General features: G+C 42.7%; 1 protein-coding gene across 6 annotated transcripts in view; it reads left to right on the top strand.

The window, feature by feature from the left end:
- KIF16B (kinesin family member 16B) overlaps positions 1-22944 on the top strand; it is a 287157-nt gene that overhangs the window by 61708 nt on the left and 202505 nt on the right. For all 6 annotated transcript variants that reach the window (XM_053200271.1, XM_027069539.2, XM_053200272.1 and 3 more), the window contains exons 11-12: positions 2056-2121; positions 5124-5183. In XM_053200271.1, the coding sequence (XP_053056246.1) occupies positions 2056-2121; positions 5124-5183 (126 nt within the window). The remainder of the gene's footprint in view (positions 1-2055; positions 2122-5123; positions 5184-22944) is intronic.

The raw sequence follows: 22944 nt of genomic DNA, 5'->3' as shown, positions 1-22944 counted from the left end.
TACGATGGACTATATATAAACTGTAAGTGTGGGTGGAAAGCCATAGGTTTGGGTTTCCCTGAGTGCAGTGACTCTTGTAACTGAGGATGTCTCTTGTGGACCCTAGAGGGTATGCCTGAACAAGAGATGCTGCCTCTGGCGGGGTGTGGGGCTTCTAGGCCGAGGTGAGCCCCCTAGGTGCGTGTTTCAATCTCAGTCCTTCGAGAGGGCTAAAGATGGTAGCTCCTGACAGCTGTGGGGCCCGTTACAGAGACTTCATGAGGACCTTGCTGTCCTGTCCATGTGGAGTGTGGCCCATGGTAATCTTGTCAGCCTGAAAGTTTAACTGAGCCAACGAAGACCACTTATGGCTGTTGCATTCATTTGAATAGAAATTGAAATGTAAATAATAATGAAAAAAAATGCTACAGTCTCTGAGGAGGAGGAGTTGGCAGTTAAAAAAAAAAACCATACATATAAATGACTCACAAATTCCTTTGGAGGAATTTATCGATACACCTATGTACATGGTAGACCGTGGTATAGGATTGCTGTTTGTAGCATTGCTGGTAAAACAGAAGATTAGAAAGAAACCCTGCATTTCCATTACTAGGAAAGTGCTGACATAAATTATGGAATATTCATACATATGGATATATGGTTTGAATATTCAAATAACGTATACATATATGTATATATATATGTATACATATATGGAATACTGTATGGTGAATTGGAATTGTTAAAAAGAACGAAGTGGTTTTATTTGTACTGAATTTTCTCCAGAATATATTGTTGAGCGAAAATGGCAGTGTTCAGAATAGTGTTCTGCTAGTGTTTGTGCTGTTTAAAAAACAACAAAAATATGTGTGCATATGACCAGAATGACTTCAGGTTTACACAGCATATTGGGAAAAAGTGGTTGCCTGTGGATGGGGAGGGAGGAAGACCCTCTCTATTTTTTGTTTTTTAAATTTTTTACTTGAGTATAGCTGATGCACAGTTTCAGGTGTACAGCATAGTGATTCAACATCTTGTGATGTTCTGCTCACAAGTGTAGCTACCGTCTGTCACCACACAACGCTATTAAAATATCATTGACTATGTCCCCTCTGCTGTATCTTTGAAAGTTTTTTTTTAATGTTTATTTATTTTTGAGAGAGAGCCAGAGCACAAGTGGGAGATGGGGAGAGAGAGAGAGAGAGAGAGAGGGAGACACAGAATCTGAAGGAGGCTCCAGGCTCCAGGCTGTCAGCCCAGAGCCTGATGCGGGGCTCGAACTCACAAACTGCGAGATCATGACCTGAGCCACAGTGGGATGTTTAACCAACTGAGCCACCCAGAAGTCCTCACACCCCCACCCCCTCCACATGCTGTGCCTTTTATATGACCCCTTTCTTTTATTTCTGATGACATCCTAGGGAGCACTATGTCCCTACCTCTCAGATTATGAGTTCCGAATACAGTCAGAGCCCCTCTGTGTCCTACCTGGCTCCCTGTGCTTCCCCTTCTGTGTCTTGTCCCAGTTCCAACCAGATTTTGGTGTTTGTCATTCACGTGTCAATCTTTATACCTTTGCAACGCGCATAAAGAAATGGGTAGCCATACCACACATGGAGTATAATCCAGCAGTGAAACTAAATTTCATTTGCATGTATCAACATGTATAATTCTCAGAAGCCTGTGATTGAGCAAGACTTATGCTTCTTTTTGAATTTTGTACATTGTGCGTATTCAGAACAGATGAATTCTTTCAGATTTAGGGATTTAGACCGTGTTTGGTTTTGGTAAAATGTCAGTATGTAACATGTTTGTCTTTTTCCTTTGCTTTACTGATTTGTATTGCAAATGTGGGTTTGCTAGGATGCTATGGTTTTGAATATTATGAGATATGTACCCCATTAATTAAAGACTCAGTGATGACTGACACTTTTGGGGTGGTTGTGGGACAGTACTTTTCACCTTTGCTTAATAGTTATTTGGCTCTTTTTGATAATTTATTAATCATGGACAAATCCTTCCTGTAGATTATTGCTGTTTACTGATTACTTTTCTCTTTTATGGCTTAAATTGTAGATTGCCCTCTTAGACTCCCCCACAGCCTTAAGTATGGAGGAAAAACTTCAGCAGAATGAAGCAAGAGTAAGTGATGCCTGACTCGTTATTTTTTAAAAATCTTTTCACTGTTATTTTAAGTGCACGCTTTTTAATACTTGCTGTTTAAACTCATTTTCCTTCTTCATTTCACTGAACCCTCCCTCTGCCTCACCCCATTTTTAAAGAAGCACAATGGTTGACTCTTGGTGTATCTCATCGTGTCCTCTGTGACTTATTAAATGGGATTTGTCTGGTACATGATGGTTACTGCAACTGAAATTCACACGCAGGCCGGGAGGCTGCTCGGTACTTCAGAGCACACAGGAGCCCCGAGTCGAGGGAGGCCATGTTCAACATTCATGAGACAGCGGTGGTCCCCACAGCTTAACCGTAGCTGAAGAATGACCACTGTTTAGTCTTTTTGTCATCCCTTTACTTTGTTTCCAGTGGGAAGTGCAGCCCTGGGGGAATCTCTGAATACTCCACGTGGATGCTTAGTTTCCCTTAAGCTAGGGAGAGCTGAAGCAGGGAGAGGGAGTGGCAGTGAGTGACCAGAGAGAGAGTGGCTCTGGAGATGTTGTGGGCTGACGTTGAGTGCTGGTTTGCTGGCTCTTTCTGAAAGCCAGTTTCATGGCTGACCTGGTTCTGTACTATTTTTGTTTTTTAAAAAAAGAGTCGTCTGTGAAAGACAAACAGGCACTGAGAACATTTTTTGGGTTGGATTTTGTTCACTGTGCTGAATGGTTACAGCAGATTGAGAAAGAAAATTGGATTCTATTGGTAAAGCTTTTTGAAGAGTACACAATACTGAAAATATAAATTGGCTTGTAGTTAGGAACTTGTTGACACTTCCCTGGGTAATTATGCTGATGAATTTGCTGACAATAGCATGAGTAAAAACATTAGTTTCTTACTCCCTATTTTTCTGATGAAATTTTGTATTTTAGTGCTTCAAATTCTAATTTTGAGTGCTTCGAAATGGATATAGTCTTATATTGTTTCTTAATAATAGTTTTCAGGAATACCTAGCAAGTTAATAGAAAGCAATAAACATCTTAATTTGAATGCATTACACATGCTGTGACAGAAATGACTACGTATCTCGTTCATAACAATTTCTAGGTTTTAATCTAGTTTTCTGCTGACCTTTTACAATCGTTTGCTGTCTGTTTAGCTATAAATCTTATCACCTGGTCATTTGCTAGAGGTGGTATCACACATTGGTCTATTTTGTAAATGAAGATTATTTGCTTTAAAATCCATAGTAAAATAAACCCAAGGCATACTTAACCATTTGTTTAAAGCTAGAATGGTTTGATTGAATTGGAAAAGGATTGATTGGCTTGTCATTTCTTCAGGGAGAACACACCTTTTGGTGAAATGCAGAAGCATTTATTATTGAATGCCGTGTTTGTCCGATAAATTGCCAGTGAGAATCTGTGAACCGATGATTATAAATTGGTAAATTCAATATACCAGTCCTTCCTTCTTCTGTAGGGAGAAAAGGCAGAACATTCCCTCTCGGAACATTGCCTCTCTGAAAGCTTTTCCAAAACACGCCCTGATAGCCAGGTGGCTTTAACTGCCATGGTTAGAGCCTGAAGTTGCCATCACTCAAGGGATGAGACGAAAGACTGGAGTGAATGTGCAGTTCCAGACAGCTCAGGACAGTCTTTGCAAACCGTTAAAAACACACAAAAAGCAAAACTAGAGAGGGTCGGTCCTGTTTCTTTCATTTATGTGGTTTTAACCAAGAAGATGATTGATTTTGATTTTAATAACTAGTGAAAATGAAGCGGTATTCTTTTAACTTAGTCAGCCCTATTTGGGCTACATGGAGTAAAATGAATGACTGCCGAACAATTGAGTATAGGTGGGTTAGGTGTGGTTTGGTTTTCCTCTCTCGTAAGCCGTCCCTTCGGTTTCCCCACTTGTCAGTAACAAAGGCTTTCTGTCGGGGAGGTGTCTGACATGAGCGCCTCTTCCAGTTGCTATATACTCAGTGGTGTGTGGGGGTTGTCTTGCTGTTGGCAGTGAGAGTGCAAGCAGGTGTATTCCCGGCATGCACTTTGGCCTGGTTAAATAAGCTAATGTCTCGGCTGCAAGAGCAGTACGTTCAGATGGGATGGGAGCGGAGAAGTGGCAGAACTGCTAAAGTAGGGAAGGAGGAAGGCTTCGAAAGGACGAGTGTCATCTGTCTGTCCAATCCTACCCCGTCCCTGGGGGGAGTCACTCTGTTTTAGCTTCAGGGATATTCATTTTTACAGGACACATTTTTTTTTTTTTTTCCCTACCTCTCAATCTAATATCACTGTTTGCTTCTTAATGAATTACTTACTAGGACCATTTACAAAGTTTTATGGAACCAGCAAAACATTTTTATTAGACTTGAGGAGCGGTTTCCAACTGTGCTGTGTTCAACAACTGGGGGGATATTTTCTCCCCTACGTTACAGCAGACTGGAAAGAAGCTGATTTTTATCAAAAGATTTTTGCTTTTACTAAAAGAGTTAGTTAAAGAGCTACCTTTTTTCTTTTTTAAGATAGAATGAGATTTATAAGTCCCATTAATTAGCTAAAGCAGCAGATTATCTCTTAAAGAAAACTGCAGCATCCAAGGTGATTTAATCACCCCATCTAATTAGAAAGAAAAGCAAATCACTATTTTTTTAGGACCTAGTGTATAATCGGGAAAAATTAACCCATTTAATGGGACACTCCCATTCTTGAACTTGTAATTTTTAGTTAATATCCAAGGAAGCAGCTTTTACTTAAGTATACCATGAAAAAGACTGTTGTAAAACTCTAGGCAACTTGACAATTTTTTTTTTTTTCCTGTTCTTTCCTTTGCTACAATGTAGGTTGTAGAATGAGATCAGCTTATTTGATCTATATTTGGTGATAGTTCTTTCAGGGATCAAAATTACTATGTAATTAAAGATATATATCATACATCCTTCCATAAGCTATAAGAGTTTAGAAACTTTCTAGAAGAAAACCACAATAATGGATAATGAAGCAATCACACATGTGTACTTTTCCTTTTAGGTTCAAGAATTGACCAAGGAATGGACAAATAAGTGGAATGAAACCCAAAATATTTTGAAAGTAAGGACTGTAATATGGTGCCTTAATCTTACTATCTTGGCTTAAATAGATAAAACTTTTTTTTCCCTTCTACCTGATATATGGCTACTACATGCTTTGCTTAAGGTAAGACCAGTGACTTTTGGGGGATTTGGGTTCTGGTTTAATTTTGAAGAAATGGAAACAGGAAATAGAGCTATGAGACATTAAAGGTGTGTATTTTCACATGCAGAGGGGTTGCTGATATGTAAGGTGTTTGTTTTTACTTGCTGGAGTTTTTCCATTTTTGATTCAGCACATATTAAACTCCACTTAGTATTCAAGGGCATCCACTTTGCTTTCCTGCTTTTGTTAAACCCAATGTAAAAGTGATAGGTTAAATGGGGGGGGGGGGATAAAAAAAAGTCTTGTGTCAGTATTGTAGAATGTGTGTGCATAGCATGGCTAGATTTCAGATTACGAAACTAGTAATTTCCTATTGGAATTTTTTTGTGTGTGTCTCAAGGGCTAGACAGAGATGGTCTGCATGTTTGGTGATGCTAATTGTGAAAGGATGTCACCAGTGGCCTCCAATTTTCATTTTCTGTGCTTCAAAATACACGCTTCTTCGTGTTTCCGGCTATTGCCGAGTTGGCAGAAAACCTGAGTCCTCTATTGAGGGTCAATACCTCAACGACATTTGAGGTTCGGACCGGAATATAAGCTTTGATAGTGTCTGACTTCACACGTGAGGGAGCGGGATTCAGAGACCACTGAATCCTGGGTTTGTTTTTGAGGCCTATTCAGACAAAGTATTCTGGAAAAAGTGAAATGTCCTGTACCATAGGTAAGGCTGGAGAGACCAGGTTTAGCTGCATGTCTTGGCAGAACCCTACCCTATATATGAAAAATGGGGCACCCACTTAACCGTTTCACGGGGGCAAACTCTTGAAGGCCTGGGTCAGCCATGTAGTTCTGTGCCTGACAGCTCTGAAAGAGGTCAGCAGCATATGCTGTAAAGTTCTCCACGTGCCATTTAGGCAGCTTGGCCTGCTTTGAGGCTTAAAAAGACTTTCTCACAAGGTGGGAGGTTGAGCTGTGCTTCTCAGTGGGGGTGGGTTGTGATGGTCTGAGAGATGATGTTTCCCGTTACAGAAGGTAAGGGTTTCTGGAGGGGAGCCTCCTGATTCTGATGATAGTGTCATATTATTTTGAAGTACTTCTTCAGCATTTCCCTTGTCAATAGATTTTTGTTCAGGAGACTGAGCAAAAGACCTCACTTGCATTTGCAAGTACCATAGTCTGGTGTGGAGCAAGCACCCCCAAGACATGGGTAGTTTTCATCCTGTAGCTGCATCAGCTCTGAGGAGCAGTGCCACAGCCCCTGCCTGGGAAGCCCACGTCGTTTGACCTTTCATGACGCGATGTACACTCACCTCAGTAAATTTGCAAAGAGAGAAGACGGAAATCTGTTCCGTTTAAGGAACAGAGAAACGAGATAGCTCTTTGAAAAGTCATTAGCGCATGTAGTATCTGTTAGCACAGGAGGCAGTGCGCCTTTTCATAAGGTGATTTTTGGGCCCTGAGGCTAAGTTCTCCTCCAATTCCAATTCTATTATTCATAAATCTTTATTTTTATTTTTTTATAACTATTCAGATGAGAAGAATGGAAATGTGTTGTGTGCTAGGTGTCAAAGATTATGAGAAAGGCTAATGATATTTCAAATTTTATTTGGCTAATTTTATTTCAAATTTCAAATGGTCTCTCGCTCTTGCAAGCCCATTTTAGATTTCTCTGCTGGTATTTGTGTTTTAAATCTGTAGTCATTTTCTGCTTATATTTGCTGTTTTAGGGGCGGTCTTCCTCTCTTACTGGAAGACGGTGCCTGAGGGCTGAGGTGAAGGAAAGAAGGCGGCTACTCAAACGCTGTTTTTGAAAGCATTCTTTGGAAATTGATGAGGAAAATGAGTGTTATTCGATGAGTTTGTATCTGTGCGGTAACCTGTGTAATCCTTTCCCCTATTTCTGTTGTCAGACGGTTCTTTATCAGCTATTGCTCTAATAATGCTGCAGAGAACCCACCCCAACCCAGTGGCTTAAAACCACGTTTTCTCTCACGCGTGTGCAGGTTGGCTGGGGGTTGGCTGGGAGTTGGCTGGGCTTGGCTCCAGGCTGTCGGTGGGTTCCGGGTCTGCCCCACATGTCCCTCATCCTCTTGGACCAGCTGGTTTTCTGGGGCGTGCTCTTCTCATGGTCTTGGCCAAGGTACAGGCGGGCATGCCGAGTCATGCAGGTGTGTTTCAGGCTTCTGCTTGCGCCGTGCTCGCTAGCATCACATTGACCAAAGCAAGTCACTTGACTGAACTAAAAAGCAAAGGGGAAAGAAGGATATTTTACTCACAATAAGGCGGTGCCAGGGTGTAAATGCAAACGTGCTTTCAGATCAGTAGTTCAGTCTGCACATGCCTGTGCTAAACTGTGGGAACTTGCTCTTATACCGAATTAGCACATTTTGTAGAGACAGGCCCAGTGAACCAGTAGGTTCCCAGGATTATGTTCACTGTCAAGACCCAACTGTTGACTCTGCCAGTTTCCCTGTTATCATCCTTTCCAAACCCCAATTCTGAACATCCAAGGAGAGTCCTTTGGGGAACAGGCAGATGAAAGTTATAACATCCAGGGGATAAAGGGAGAGACCAGGGCTGATTCAGTGTTTGTTGGTGCCACGCCTGTCTGCCTTGTTTCTTTTTCTTGTCCAAGTTTATCGGCGAGTCATTTCAGAGGAGCCACATGGCTATTGCTTGAAGAGAGGACTAAGGAGAGGGGCACGTCAGGCATCACATTGGTTTTTGTTGGCGTTGAGATGCCGGTGCTGTATGCTTGCATCTCCTCAGTCAGTGATGAGACCCGAGATTAGTTCATTGGCATACACCACATGGAGGTGCTTTGGGAGTAAATGAGAGCCCCCTTTCCTGCAGGGGTGGGACTCTCAGTCAGTGTACAAGGCAAAGGTCTCTTAAAGTCAGATTCATGTGAATTACGCTTGGAAGTTCCTTAATTTCCCTGGAAATCACTAGAGGCTGGGATCCTGGATGCTCACAAGCCAAGGAGTAACTTTGTTCCTTTCTTTTCATTGGGCCTGTTGCTTCCCTTGCTCTGGATGAGGGATCCAAGGTCCTCCTGAGTGGGGGTGGAGGGAGAGCAGAAGGCTGCTAGCCAGATTCATGCTCTGACAAAGGGTGATGGCTATTTGCAGCCAGACTGGTGGCACCGTGGTGGCAGTGACGGAGCCTCAGGCTTCGATCTGCGGAACTTGGATCTCAGGCTTCAGTTCTCTTTCTGACTCACTGGGTTGTGACACTTACCCACAACCATCACATACTCTGGTTCCTAGCTTGGATATCATGGTGGATGGCAACCTGTTCCCTAGATCCAGGTTAACAGGGGAAGAGATAATAAAGTTCTAAGAGTTCTTTTGGAAGTGGCTAATGAAGGTAGAAAGTATGGTAATCTTGAGGAGGCTGTTCTTAGGCAGTTAGATAATGAGAGTTTTACTATCCTTCACAATGGACTCTGCATATCCACTCTCTTGCCCTTAACCTGCCTTCCTTATTTCATTAATCTTCATTTTCTGCAAATTAGAGTTCAGACTCCCAGAGGTAGTGAGCTCCTTAGTTCTCTGTTTACTTTGACAGCTCTCCCTGCCCCTGGGCCCCCGCCATCGCACCCGCCCTGCCAGACGTCTTGCTGGTCCCCGCACACCTGCGCATCGGGTCTCTTGGTGACTCTTGGCCTTTGCCTGTGTTGCTCCAGCATTCCAGATGTTTCCGCTTTCTGGACCCATCAGAATCCCTGTGGAAGCTCTGTCCCTGCTCATACTTCCACCCCACCTCCCAGTTGGAATGATTTTGTTCTCCTTGGGCCTTTAGAGCATTTGGCTTTGCCTCTGTCACAGCATCCATCATCATCTGAGGTTGGTGGCCTTGGTTTCTCCCCCTAAATAGGAGCAGGGTCTGGGTTAGGACTGTCTCTATTATTCTGTAAGCCAGCTTCTGGAACTCTGCCTCTCACTGGGCAGGCAAGCAGCGAAAACTTAACCTCATTAAAGTAGTATCAAGAAGCAAAAACCCAAACCAAGACTTTTATATTAACCCTCTAGGCTGTCATACGAAATATCACAGACCAGGGGGCTTAAACAGCAGAACTTTATCTGCTCACAGCTCTGGAGGCCTCAAGTCCAGGATGAAGGTGACGGCAGGGTTGGTTCCTCCCGAGGCCTCTCTTCTTGGCGTGTGTCCTCATGTGGTCTTTTCTCAGTGTGCCTGCCTGCACGGCTGCTCATACTGTGTGTGTCCCAGTCTTCTCTTTTTACGAGGACGTCAGTCATATTACACCCTAACTGCTTCATTTTAGTGTCATTACATAAAGGCCCCGTCTCCAAATACAGTTATGTTCTGAGGTACTGTGGATGAGGACTTCAGTAGCTGAATTTTAGGGGGACCCAATTCAGCCATAACCTTGAAGCACACAAATCTGACAGTCTGGGGGAAGAAGTAACACGGAGTGTTGTGCGGGCACTGGTCTTGTTCCTACCTGTGCCTTATGTTCCTCGTTCTTCTTTGAAAGGCTTATACATGAGGGTGTGTTTTTATCCTTAGAAGGAATGTGGCTGTGTTCCTTTGGATTATGGTCCAGCCTTTCATGTGAATCAGTTAGATATTCGCCAGACTGGGGCTCCTGGACCAGCACCATCTGCATCGCTGGCCCTCAGGCTCCACTGCAGATGAGCTAAGTCAGAATCTAAGGTGCCCGGGTGGCAGGTCTGCACCATACAGTTTGAGGAAAGGTGGGGAGCAGTCTTGGGCTTTTTTGCCGTCGGATCCCTTTCCCTACTTCTCCGGCCCTGCCTTGGGTCATAGTCATGGGGGGGGCTGGCCCCTGGGGGCTACCCTTTCTCAGGCTCCTGGGGGACTCCCCTGGAGATTGGAGCGAGAAAGCAGACGTCTCCCCCTCAGGCTTCTTGTAGCATTCGTGTGGCCCAGCCCTGGCCTTGCCCCTGTGTCCCTCCTGCCCAGGGGTGATGCTGGTTCCTGCTGGTGTCAGTTTCTGGGTGGCCTTACCATCCCCAGTGGCTTCCCAGCTCCTCCTTCAGCCAAGTAACCAATTCTCTGTTTTAAAGCCCCTGGGATGTAAGCACTGAAGCAGCTTCTGTTCCATGGTTCAACCTGGTCTGATAGCAGAGTCAGTCCCACATCTCAGTCTCTTGACGTGCTGTGCCAGCTCCTGAGAATCTGGGTTGACTCTTCTCTTTTTGATCTTTCTAGTCTCTTCGAATACTGCCCCGGTGTGTTTTTCATCCTGGCTGAATTTGTGCTAAACCGTGATAACTCTCTTGGGTCTTGGAACTTAATGTTGTGATAAATCCAGCATCTACAAGCCTTGGGATCAATGCGTTCCTGAGGCCTTGGTGTATCGTTCCCTTTTTGCATAGCTTCCATATTGTGCTGACTGCTTACTGTTTGAAGTGGTTTATAAAGTGGCTACTTGATGCGCCTCCTGGGGGCCTTTTGGCGTGGCTTTTTATAAATCCCGTATGTTTTGTTGTTGATGAATTTTTTCAAGTAATGAGTCCCCGAATGCGTTCTCCATTTCCACCTTCTTCCCCCTCACCCGACCCCTTCACATACCTCTTTGGTGTGTCTGCTCTGTACCCGTTTTGGTTTCTCTGTTCCAGCATTTTATAAACGGATGAAAAAAAATGCTCAAAGGTGTTATCTGACTTCCAGATAACTCCTTGAGTTCTGTGCTTCGAGATAAAGCACAGTCAGTTTGGACTGCAACATAGAGCTCTCAAGTGTCTGACAGATGGTGTGGCAGAAGGGAGCGCTACTCTGTGGGGTTTGTCCAGAGCCTAATGATGAAGTTCGGCCTGCGGCCCCGAGGGGGCTCTCTGTTTGCATCCCTCCAGCCTTGGCTACTCTTCTCATTTTTTAAAAAAACTAGGGTCTCCTCCTTACTGAAAGCATATTCTTCGATTACTTCAGCGTCTGACTTGCTTTTGTGTTTTATTGTCCAGCACAGAACGTCTGACTGTGACTTGGCACAAGTGTAGGTCGGGGAGGAAGCAGGCTGCTTAGTTGGAGAGACTTGTCCTTGATAAGTGAGCTACTTATATAAGTTCCATGAAAGTTGTTTTTTTGTGTTTTTATCCCCCTACCCCCACCCCCACCCCAGACATTAATCATACAGATTTTTTTCTTAAAAAAAATTTTTTTAAATGTTTATTTTTGAGAGAGAGAGAACAAGTGAATGGGGGAGGGGCAGAGAGGGAGGGAGAGCGAGAATCCCAAGCAGGTTCCATGCCATCAGTGCAGAGCCTGACTCAGGGCTCGAACCCATTAACTGTGAGATCACAACCTGAGCTGAAATCAAGAGTCAGCCGCTTTATCAACTGAGCCTCTCAGGCGCCCCATGGAGTTTTTTGTTTTGTTTTGTTTTGTTTTGTTCCTTACACACAGTAAACAATGTTTGTTGAATTGAATTTGGAGGATGGAGCATATTTGAATCTATGTGACAGTGGGATCCATATGCAAATAATTTAAGTTTAAATTGTGCTGGGTCTTAATTTTCCATCCCTGAGGAAGAGAAGAGCAGGAGTATGGCAGGGCTGGCTAACACTTTGATGGAAGAAAATGTTTTACTTTTTCACAATGTTTTGAGTAATAAGAAATAGAGTAAAATGAAATTAGAATCCTTTCTTGGTTTAAGATTTTCTGAGCTTAAGTTTCATGGATAGGCCTACTTTAAACCAACTTATTTCTGTTTTATGATGGAATCAGTCAACTGAACTTTTGTCTCTGGAAGATTATGGCAACCTATAAAAGATTTTTTTTTTTTTTGCCTGGGCTGTCTGCTGTTTTCCATTTCGTGGAGCAAACGTGTACTGGGGAGGGTAATGAGTTTGGAAACAGCCCTAATAACTGGGGCCGTTGCTCAGCAGACGTGTGGCAGGCCTTTGGATTTCTGCTGCCCAGGGCACTGAATCCTCTGGTTTCCAGAAAACCTACAAAGAAATCATGGGAGAGATGACACTTTTTGTGGCCTTTGCCTCCTTTAGATGCAGTTAATCTTGACCTCTTCTTGGTACAAGAACTGAACCTGGGGGTAGTAGCTCTAGGATAGAATTTTATTTATGGACATTGATTTTGCCCAGATTTTGGGTTAAGGAGGAGACAGCTCTTTTCAACCACGGGTCACCTTCCTTATTAGCAACTGTGTGGGCATTTGATGGTTCAAAATTCTGACCTCCGACAGTCTCACATATTGCTTATAGTTTGTAGTAGCATATAAAAATACAGACTGTTGTCTCTAGAGCTCATTTGGCTACGTGAAGATAATACATTGAATTTCCAAGTATCCATTCAAGCAGAGATTGGCTGCAGCAGGAATTTTAGAAGTCAGTGCTCTTTCCCCTTTGGTTTTCATTGTGAAAAGAGAGTGAGCCCAGCTCAGCACCTGCTCATTCATGCTGCCCACGTGCAGGTCATGCCTTTACGATCTCAGTAACTGCCTTGTGAGTTTCATTTTTTTTCTGAGTTTTAAAAACTTTATTTTCAAACTTTTGAAAACTTTTTGGTAAAGAAGGGATAAAAGGTGGTGAGCTTTTTGTTTTTGTTTTTTGTTGGCATACCAATATCCTAATAAAATAGGACTGCTGCCTATGTTGATAAAGAAATTGCTAGTGGTACACTGAATTAAAAAAATATTCTCCCTCTAGGGGCCTCCCCAGCTTCCCTCATTGTATCCCTCCTGTCCATCTACCCACCACCCATTCGTCCATTCATCCATTCCTGTCCATCTTCTCTCACCCTCCCTCATTCATTAAATGTATGTTTATTGAGAGCATCTTCTGTATCAGACATAGTTTGAGGCACTGGGTATACCTCACGAACAAAGCAAAAAAATCCCTGCCCTCATGGAGATCATTGCATCCTAGTGCTAGAAGGCTTTTCCCCCAAATTGGACATTCTTCTGTAAACATTCCATAACCTGGTCCTCTTCTCTTCTCCTTTAAAAATAGATTTATTAACACAACAATATAGTCCACTCCTCTGATTGTTTGATATTTGAGGTCTCAGATTATGTAAACTACATGTCTTACTTTTTCAGTTCTGGTATTTTATTAATTAAATATACTTAAAAAGATAATTTATACTAAGCGCATTAAAATGTCTGTCTGTATAGCGCTTTGAAAAGCCCCAGAGGCATAGAAAGCCTTTTTAAAATTGACATCCATTAGGGTGGAAACTCCATGAGGGTACAGCTTCTGTTTTGTTTGCTGTTCAGAGCAGGTCTGAGCACTGAATGGACAGCTAGAAAGGCCCCTATGGGGTACGTTACTAGAAAAGTTGTTTACGAATGAGTTAATAAATTATGCCCACCATTCTTTCTGTTAGGTGGTAAACTCTTTGAGGTCAGGGAACATGATCACTAGCTTTTGTATCTCTCATAAATTCTAGTGCTTTATGTACTAATGTTTTAAAAGTAGGAAGTGTTCAGCAAATAACGGTTGAACTCAATTAACTGTGTTCTCCCATTTCTGAGAATGTTTCAGGACACGTTTGAAGATTTTTGGTGTATAACATTCTGCCCTTAAGCCTAGTGGTTTTAACAGACTTACTATTTCCCATGATTTTGTGGTACAGGCTGGCTCAGCGGATTCCCAGGACAGTCCAGAATGGCTTCACTCACATGGGTGGTGGTTGGCTTGGTGTCCACTGTGGATGATCTGGTCATGTGTCTCTAATCCTCGGGCTCATTTATATGGTGGTCTTGAGGGAGGATGAACCCCAATGTCCAAGCATTTTTCAGCCCTCACTTGTACTTCATTTGATAATGTCTCCTTGGCCAGAGCTACTCATACGGCGAAAACCAGGGTGAGGTGTGAGGGAGTTACCCAATGGCATGGGTACAGGGTGAGCAGTGATTTCTTCCATTTTTGCAAAACAACTGACCACAAGAATCTTTTTCTCTATTCTCTGTGACCCGTTGCCTTACCAACCAGCCTCAGTGATTTGCAGCTGCGTTTTTGTGTGTGAGTGTGTATTCTTGTCATTCTATAGAGGACGGTACGGAAAAGAGAGGATTTGGGATAGGGGTTGCAATATAGATGAATTGAGAGAGTGTCATAAGAACTTCTTTGTTTCCTCACTTTAATCTGCAGACTAATGTGGATGACTTTGTGTCTGTTTGAACAGAAGTCATCTACAAAGCCCCATGTGCAAAGCCCTTTCTCTTTTTTAGTGCATTCACACATACTATCTCATTGGCTCTTTCTTGATTTGAAGCAAGAGAAAAATGATGTGATTGCACTTGACATAGTATGTAGTTGTTAATTTGTCAACTTCTCATGAAAGTTGACACTGGCTGTTAATTTCCATCAAACGGTGTGTTCTCCCTTTTCTAAAGTTTTGCTCTTTGCAACTGCTTTTTGACAAAGGGCAGAGTAATAAAGTTATTGTTCTCTAAAACTTGGACTCAATAATGAATTGGGGGGACCACTGTCAACGCTACAGCACTGGAGGTTGACTGAAGAACTTGGCGGGGTCAGAGGCTAAGCGGGCGATTTACAGAACCAGCTCTGATGTTGTTAATAATGCCAGGGCTCCCATATTTTCTGCGGCAGTTTTCAGCCTGAAGGAACTGCTCGTAAATAAAGGCAATGCAAGTGTATGTTGGTTCTTACTTTTGAGTAACGTTTCTGGAGCACAAGGCTCAGAAATAAGTCAAATGCACACTGTTAAATGTTGGAACCATGCGATAAATTATTTTGAATACATAGGGGATTTTCCTTCTGATCTTTTGCAGCGAGGCATGTGCGTTGACGGGCTCTTACTGCATATTTATTGCCACGGTCAGGGAGGAAAAGATTGCCTGGTCATATGAAAGTATGCTTTATGTACATCTGAACTCACTGGGTGTGCTAAAGTGTAGGCACTTGGTTTCATTGGCGGGGAGTCTTAAAAAGCGACCATTTCATGGTACAGATCCGTTTATTGTTCGTGTCACCCCGGAGCACATCTAACTCACCTTGGATGAGTTCTAGCAGTTGTGAGTTTGAGAGGAAGGTGTGCTGGGGGCAGGGGGTGGGCGTGGAGTGAGGAGATGACTCTTGCCTGCTTCACCTAGAGAACTCTGCCTGTACACCCTTCTGACCTGGGTCCCATTGACCTCTCTGTTTCTCAAAACCTCACCACAAGATGCAGACAAGAGTTGTACCTGTCACGTAAAGTGACAGATGAGCACATGTAGGAAGTTTAGTGTGGCATCCAGCACATAGTTAGCGCTGTAGGCATTACAGTAACGTTAACTGTTTTTTGTTTGGTTTTCTGGGAGTCCATCCTCTTTTACATAAAACTCGGTTGCCAGTAAGTAGTGTGTATCTTGCCAATTGGGCAGAAAAAAAAATTATGTATATAGAAGCTTTCAAAAGTATATAATTTCATGCTCCAATGTGGCATTAATTCTAAGATACTTTATGGTATAGCATTTTATGTTTGTTTATTTCAAGTAACAGAAAATCCAATTCCAAACTTGCTTAAGTGGTAAAGCTCAGAGAAGAGTAATGGTCTGGAGGTAGCATGGGATTTAGGCATGGTTTAATCAGGGCTCTGGTTCTCTGGGATTCTTCTTGGTTTTGCCTTTTTGTTGTATTGACTTCATCTTCGTGTGTTCTGTTCTTGGAATGGCAAAGCGAGAGCAGCAGTTACTTTTGTATCTACCTACCGTACCATCTAAGTTTCAAAGTGTCTGGGTTTCAGAGTGCCTGACAGAATTCCGAGCTTTGTACAGATTGGTGCATTTCTAAACCAGTTGTTGGGGCCGAGGAGATACCGTGTGCTGACTGGCCTTGGCTTGGGTTGTCTAAATCAAGGAAAGGCGTGACCCTGATGAGTTGAGATGAACCAGGGCCCACCTTTGGAGCTGGGGGTGAGGTCAAGACCATTGGCCACAGATGCTGTGCACTGTGTAGTGGGGGGAGAGGGTGAATCTTAGTGATGCCACCACGTTTTTCACAGACATAGAACCTGGTCACTTACTGGAGTGTGAAGTATCTTCATTGTGAACAGGAGGTGCAAGTTTTTGAAACATGCTTTTATTTCTTAGTAGAAAATGTTTTCGAATACTTTCTTTATGATTCAGAAGTCCTATATTCAGCTGAAAAATTATGTGAAAGGGCCTGCTGCGTATCTGTACTGTGGTGTGAATATGTCATAGGAGAGAAACCTGTCTTTTTTTTGGTCTTAGAATTGAAAGATGGCACACAGTGAATTCCGTGTGTTGAAATGCATTTTCCTCTTCTCCCTTTGATTGATCACGTTATTTCAAATGAACCCTCGGTGTGGGTGTGTTCTCCTCTCCAGCTTTTCATATGTAGTTTTGAATTTAGCTTAATTTCCAGTTGACCCCTTTAGCGTGATGTTTCCCAGCCCAGTCTACCTAGCAACAGTTACTATGAGCGGTGTGCTGGATTTGCCCCTCCATTTGTAACACAACAGCAGGTTTTAGGAGATTACTTTTCCTTAGCATCCTGCTTGATTTTGCCTTTGCATTATTTAAGGATGACAGCAGTTTCTCTTAACTCCAGGCAGCAGAGCCCCAAGGTTTTTGTGTTTTTTTCTTTTTAGCAAAAGTGATGGTTTTAAGAAGTATGTATCTGTAAGACAGTGTAATTAGCAAGTGGGCATCTCTACTGGAAAAGAAACATGGACCTAGGTGGCATGTAGATATTTATTACCAGGATATTCTGTTACTTGCAGAGGGTGGAAACAGCTATATGTTTCTAATATGTCATGTAATACACTCTATAGCACCAGCTTTGCCAGCCAGAAACAGCTTTCCCCAGCAAGCTGTCTGTGTCTCAGAGATGACAGGAGTTAGTTTCAAATAGCTGTGGTTTCCCCTTGAAAGAATCTAACAACACAGGCATCACTAAAGGTGGTCATTTTCCTCTGGATCCAGTACACTCTATATTAATGTGTTATATGTAAGCCTTTCTTGTCCTTGCCGTTACAGTGACGATTACCGTGGCATTCTTAGCAGATCGGGCTGAGATCAGCAACAGAACTTGCTACGACACTTCTTCAAGTTGCAAAGTCCAGTTTCTCACCCAGAACAACTTAAATGTCAGTTATGCTGCATGTCACAGAAGTTGCTTTTCCATGTATAAATGGTTTCCACTCAGAATCCCTTGTGGACCTTTTGCAAAGATCATTTTGTGGGTTCTTCAGACTCCAGGACGGAGAACTGTGGGAGATGGCACCCTAAACTCTCTACTTTGAACAGGTGCCCAGTGCCTTCTCACAAGAGCAGGGACTCATATGGAAGATCACCCCTTAGAGCACATCTTGATGTGTTATTGCATGGGTGTGGGCTTCTGGAAAGAAATGGCACACATAACTTCCTGCAGTGTTTTGTGATCCCCACACTGGGCACTCATGCAAGCATTTGGAGCCATTGTGTGATGCCATTTGGAAAGAAATCTCAACTGAATAGATTACTTTGCATAAAATGGAGTGATTTATTCACAGGACTTTGAAAAACATTAGTGTTTATTTTTTAAATTTAGGTTCAGTGTACACCAAGTGTGCAGATCCGAAGTGTGCCACTCGGTGAACATGTGTAAAACGCACGTCTAGAGTGGACAGCTCATCAATTTTGAGCTGTGTATGCACCATGTAACCCACACCCAGATCAAGATAGAGAAATTTCCTACTCCCCAGGGGCTCCCTGTTGCCCTCTTCAGCCAGATGTTTCCTGCCTCCCTCTTGCAGAGGCCTTCCCCGTTGTGACGCTTGTTACACAGGGAAGGGTCACCTCTTCTTGAGTTTCATACACACAGATTCATGCGGTATGTTCGGTTTCTGTGTTTGGCTTCTTTACTGCAGTGTATTGCCTGTAAGATTCATCCATGCTCTGTCTAGCAGGAGTTTCTTCTTTATTATGCAACTCTACCACACTCTTTTTATCCATTCTCCCATTGACTATCTCCATTTGCGCGATTATGTCCAGCCTTTTGGTTATTAGGACTGGTGCTTCTGTGAACATTCTTGAACCTGTTTTGTCGGGTGCATCCTTTCTCCAGGCCCCCTTTTCCTGGCTCTCATCTTGGTAAGGGTTGGTCCCGACTTGCCTGTCTCTTCCATGTGTCTGCCCATTCTTTATGACCTTTGAATCCTTGACCCAAACATCCCCTGTTCCTCGCCCAGCTGGCTCTCATTCTGGGTGAGGCCAAGGGACCAAGGCCAGACCCCCTGTCCTGGCGGATCAGGTCTGGACCCAGCAGGAGCAGAACCGCTCATCCACAAACAGCAGATGTTTGCCTTCAGTCTATGTGGGTTCTTTGTGTAATGTGTTTTTTTTTTTTTTCTGTTTTCATCTGGGTTTAGTTTAATTGGGTGATTAACACAAATTAATTCTGATGTCTCTAGCTTTGTAGAAGGAATTTCAAAGGTTTTTAATACACTCTGTGGATTTTTTTTTCTGTAAGTCTTCTTTTTTCACAGCCAGATATTTAATAATTTGTGTCCTAGAAAGCTGTTGTGGACAGTCTGGTTTTCCTTTGCTAGATGGTGGGGTCCAGAGGTAGCGATGTATTTTAATTGTTTTGGGAAACTTAGCCCTCTCCCCTTGCCCCCAAATCACTTTGCACCCAGCAATTTAATATTAATAAGAATAATAGTAGATAATATTTATTGCACACTTTCTTTACTATGTGTTAGGTGTTATTCTAAGTCACCAATGTTTAATAGAAATGTAATGCAAGCCACATAGTAGGGATTTAAGATTTTCTAATGGCCACATTAAAGAAATAAAAAGATATAGCTTACATTAATTTTAATAGTACACTTATTTAGACTAATATATAAAAATTACCACTTTGACATATAATCAATATAAAAATTATTACTGAAATATTTTATGCTCTTTCATTAATGAGTCTTTGACATGCATGAATTTTACATTTACAGTGTATCTCCATTCATATGCTAATTTATATAAGATACACTTGATCAGTATTTTGATTTTATAAAATTTATAGTTGAAAAATAGATTCTCATATTAACTGTGTTCCAAACATATTTAAAAGTTTTCCAATAAATCAATTGAGTGTAGTTTAAGAATTTAAACCAATAAATTAAATGAAAATGACGAGTGGGGCGCCTGGGTGGCTCAGTCGGTTAAGTCTCCGACTTCAGCTCAGGTCATGATCTCGCGGTCCGTGAGTTCGAGCCTCGTGTCGGGCTCTGTGCTGACCGCTCAGAGCCTGGAGCCTGTTTCGGATTCTGTGTCTCCCTCTCTCTCTGACCCTCCCCCATTCATGCTCTGTCTCTCTCTGTCTCAAAAAAAGATAAACGTTTTAAAAAAAAAAAAAAGAAAAGAAAATGACGAGTTCAGTTTTCCCACGGCATTAGCCACATTTTAAGACTCTTTTCAGGAGCCACATGCATGCCACAGTTTTAAATGTCATATGTATTAATTTGTTCCATTCAGTAGTCTCGTGAGGATGGCATATTTGTTTTCTTTAAAAAAAAATTTAATGTTTATTATTTATTTTTGTGAGAGAGAGAGAGAGAGAGAGCATGAGTAGGGGAGGGTAAGAGAGAGGAGGAGACACAGAATCCAAAGCAGGCTCTAGGCTCCGAGCTGTTAGCACAGAGTCCAATGCAGGGCCCAAAATCACAAACCATGAGATCATGACCTGAGCTGAAGTTGGATGCTTAACTCACTGAGCCACCCAGGTGCCCCATATATATATATATATTTTCAATTTATAGACAAGGAAACTGAGGCCCAGAGGGTACACAGTTAAGGAGGAGGAGATCTGAATTTGAACCCTGTCTTGAGGTCTGGGCTCGTGACTCTACTGCCCAGTTCTTGATCATTTAAAACTGACCTCAGTTTGTTTCATATTCACATGCACTGGCTTTTGTTTGGTCTTTCCCCTAACCCTGGTCTTTGTGCTTTTTCATATTATAAAGATTGATGAAAAAAGTGGTTTTAGAAAGTGACCCCATATTTGCCCTGAGTTTGGTTGTTCTTCAGTGTTTTAAAAACCAAAATAGATGATGGCCACTGTTTAAGTACCAGCTGCTCTGTTATCTCTGTAAATGTCAAGACAAGATTTGCTTTCTCTGCAGTAACGGCTCAGGGTTTCTTCTGTGTTTGGAAATGCTCTTTCTTTAATAATGATTCTGGGTTTTTTTTGTTTTTTTTTTTTCCACCAAGGTTGGGCTTACTCATCTCTTTTGCCTTGGCCCCTTTCTATAGTCTTTTTCTTTAATTTTTTTTTTTTTTTTAACATTTACTTATTTTTGAGAGACAGAGTGTGAGCCGGGGAGGGGCAGAGAGAGAGGGAGACACAGAATCTGAAGGGAGCTCCAGGCTCCGAGCTGTCAGCACGGAGCCCGATGCGGGGCTCGAACCCACGAATCTCAAGATCACGACCTGAGCCGAAGTTGGACGCTCAACTGACTGAGCTACCCAGGCACCATGTATAGTCAGTCTTTTTCTTAAGCAGAGAGTCACAGTTATTTCCCTGGGTACCGGTATTTTTTCATCCTGATGTGTGATAGTTGCCCTGTTGAACAATGCAGGCATTGGGGTGCCTGCACGGTCAGAAGTGTGCATGAAGTTTGACTTCCCCAAAACTTAACTACTCATAGCCAACTGTTGACTGGAAGCCTTACCGATTAAATGAACAGTTGATTAGCACGTGTTTTGTCTGCTTTATGTATTATAGAATGTATTTTTACAATGAAGCAGGCTAGAGAAAAGAAAATGTTATTAAAAATAAGGAAGAGACGATACTTTTACAGTATTGTACTGTATTTATTGAAAACCGTCTGTATACAAGTGGAAACACACAGTTTAAGCCTGTGTTGTTCAAGGGTCAAGTGTACTGTCATTTTGAGTGCTGCATATGAAGAAAAGCAACATAGTGGTCAAGTGGTGATTTGGCGTAGTTCCTCTTTGGCCGCTGCGCTCCAGGTTCCTCTAAGACCCTACTGTCTCCCTCCCTCTGAGGTCCCCTTTCTGTGGGTGTGTGCATCCCATCGCCTCTTCGCTGTGACTCTCATGTGAATGAAATGGACAAAGGCCTTATCCTCTCTGGGGTTCTTTCCCATTCTGGGTGGTCCCATAATTCAGACTTTTGAAATATTTTGACTATTTGATAATTATTTAAGTCTTACTAACTGAGGTGACCTGGTTTTGGTACTTGGATTTGCCCCTCACTAATTGGGTGACTTGAACCAAATATACCCCCTTTCTCTTGGTCTCATGTTTTTCTGCCATAAATGGCACAGTCTGGTCTAGATGAGCTCTAAGCTTTCCTTCTATTCGACAAGGACTTAGTTTCTTTCTCAGGAGGCTGCATGTCATTATCCCTGTGGGCCTTGCCTCTTGGGTGTGGGAATCCTTTCCTGTTTCTCTTTCTTCAGGGGTCTTCAGCGAGGGCTTGCTTTTAGTCCCTTGCTTCTGGATGTTTTGGGGAGGTGGGTGGGGACTACTCTTCTTTTTTGAACATACCCTTGTGGCCTGTCTTAGTGTGGGCATTGATGCATCACATACATACATAATGTCACACAAATCATAAGTTTGCTGCTTGATGGATTTTCACAGACCAAACAGACATAACCTGCAATCAGGTGAAGAGGCAATGTTGTCAGCGCCTCCAAGTCCCTGCCATGCCCCCTTCCGGTCAGCGCTCCATCCAAGGAGATGTCTAGCTTTACTTCTAGGAGCATAGCTTTGTTTATCCTTCATTTAAACTTTATACGTATGGAATCATACAGAATGTATGTATGTATGTATGTATGTATATATGTATGTATTTGGTAACTGGATTCACTTTTCAACATTATGTTTCTAAGACCTATCTATAATTTTGCACATAATTGTATTTTAATTATTGCATAAGCGTGGCTATGTCACAATTTGTTTATTCACTCCGTCCTCTGAATTTAGATTGTTTCCTGGTTTGGGCTGTTAGAAATAGTGCTGTTTCGAACCTTCTCGAACATGTCTTTTGGTGAATGTAAGATATCTCTGTTGGGTGTATGCCTAGGAGTAGAATTGGTGGGTCCTAGAGCAGGTATATGTCCAGCTTTAGCAGATGCTGAAAGTAGGTCTTCCAAGTAGTTGTACTATTTACACCCTCACCTTCTGTGAGAGGCCCAGGTGCTCTCCCTCCTCACCAACATTTGCAGTCTTCTGTCTTTTTTTTCCCCACTGGAGCCATTTTCTGGGTCTTTCAAACTGGTTCTACGTGGCATTTCCTGATGGTTTTAAAAAACTTCCCATTATTTTTAATTAGCCTTATTTTCCAGATGACTTCACCTCAGACCCTGTCATTATGTAAGCTGCCCCAGTGTTTGGTGTCCTCGGCCACGGGACGCTCCTCCAGCCTTCTCCAGCTCACCTCACTTTGTTTACGCATAGACTCGCTAGTCACCTAACAGAGCTGTCACTCTGTCACCAGCTCCTCACAAATGCTTGAGGGGGACCTTCTGAGATACCTGGGGCATAACAGTGCAGTGGTCTGGAGCCTGCCTAAATCTGGTGGGTCTTTGGGGTTCAGCTTGCCTCATTTCCTTCCTTCTTGCTTGTTGAGTATAACCACTTCTCCACTGGACATCCCCTTCCCCCCATCTCTCTTTAGCTATTGGGAACAGTAGCTGTTATTTTAGCCAGGTCAACATTCTTTGTGCAAAGTGATAGAAATAACCATAATTGTAGCAA

Source organism: Acinonyx jubatus, chromosome A3 (assembly GCF_027475565.1).
Source record: "Acinonyx jubatus isolate Ajub_Pintada_27869175 chromosome A3, VMU_Ajub_asm_v1.0, whole genome shotgun sequence".
NCBI classification, from domain to species: domain Eukaryota; kingdom Metazoa; phylum Chordata; class Mammalia; order Carnivora; family Felidae; genus Acinonyx; species Acinonyx jubatus.
Note: the sequence above shows the minus strand (reverse complement) of the source record. Positions and strands in the feature narration are given on the sequence as shown.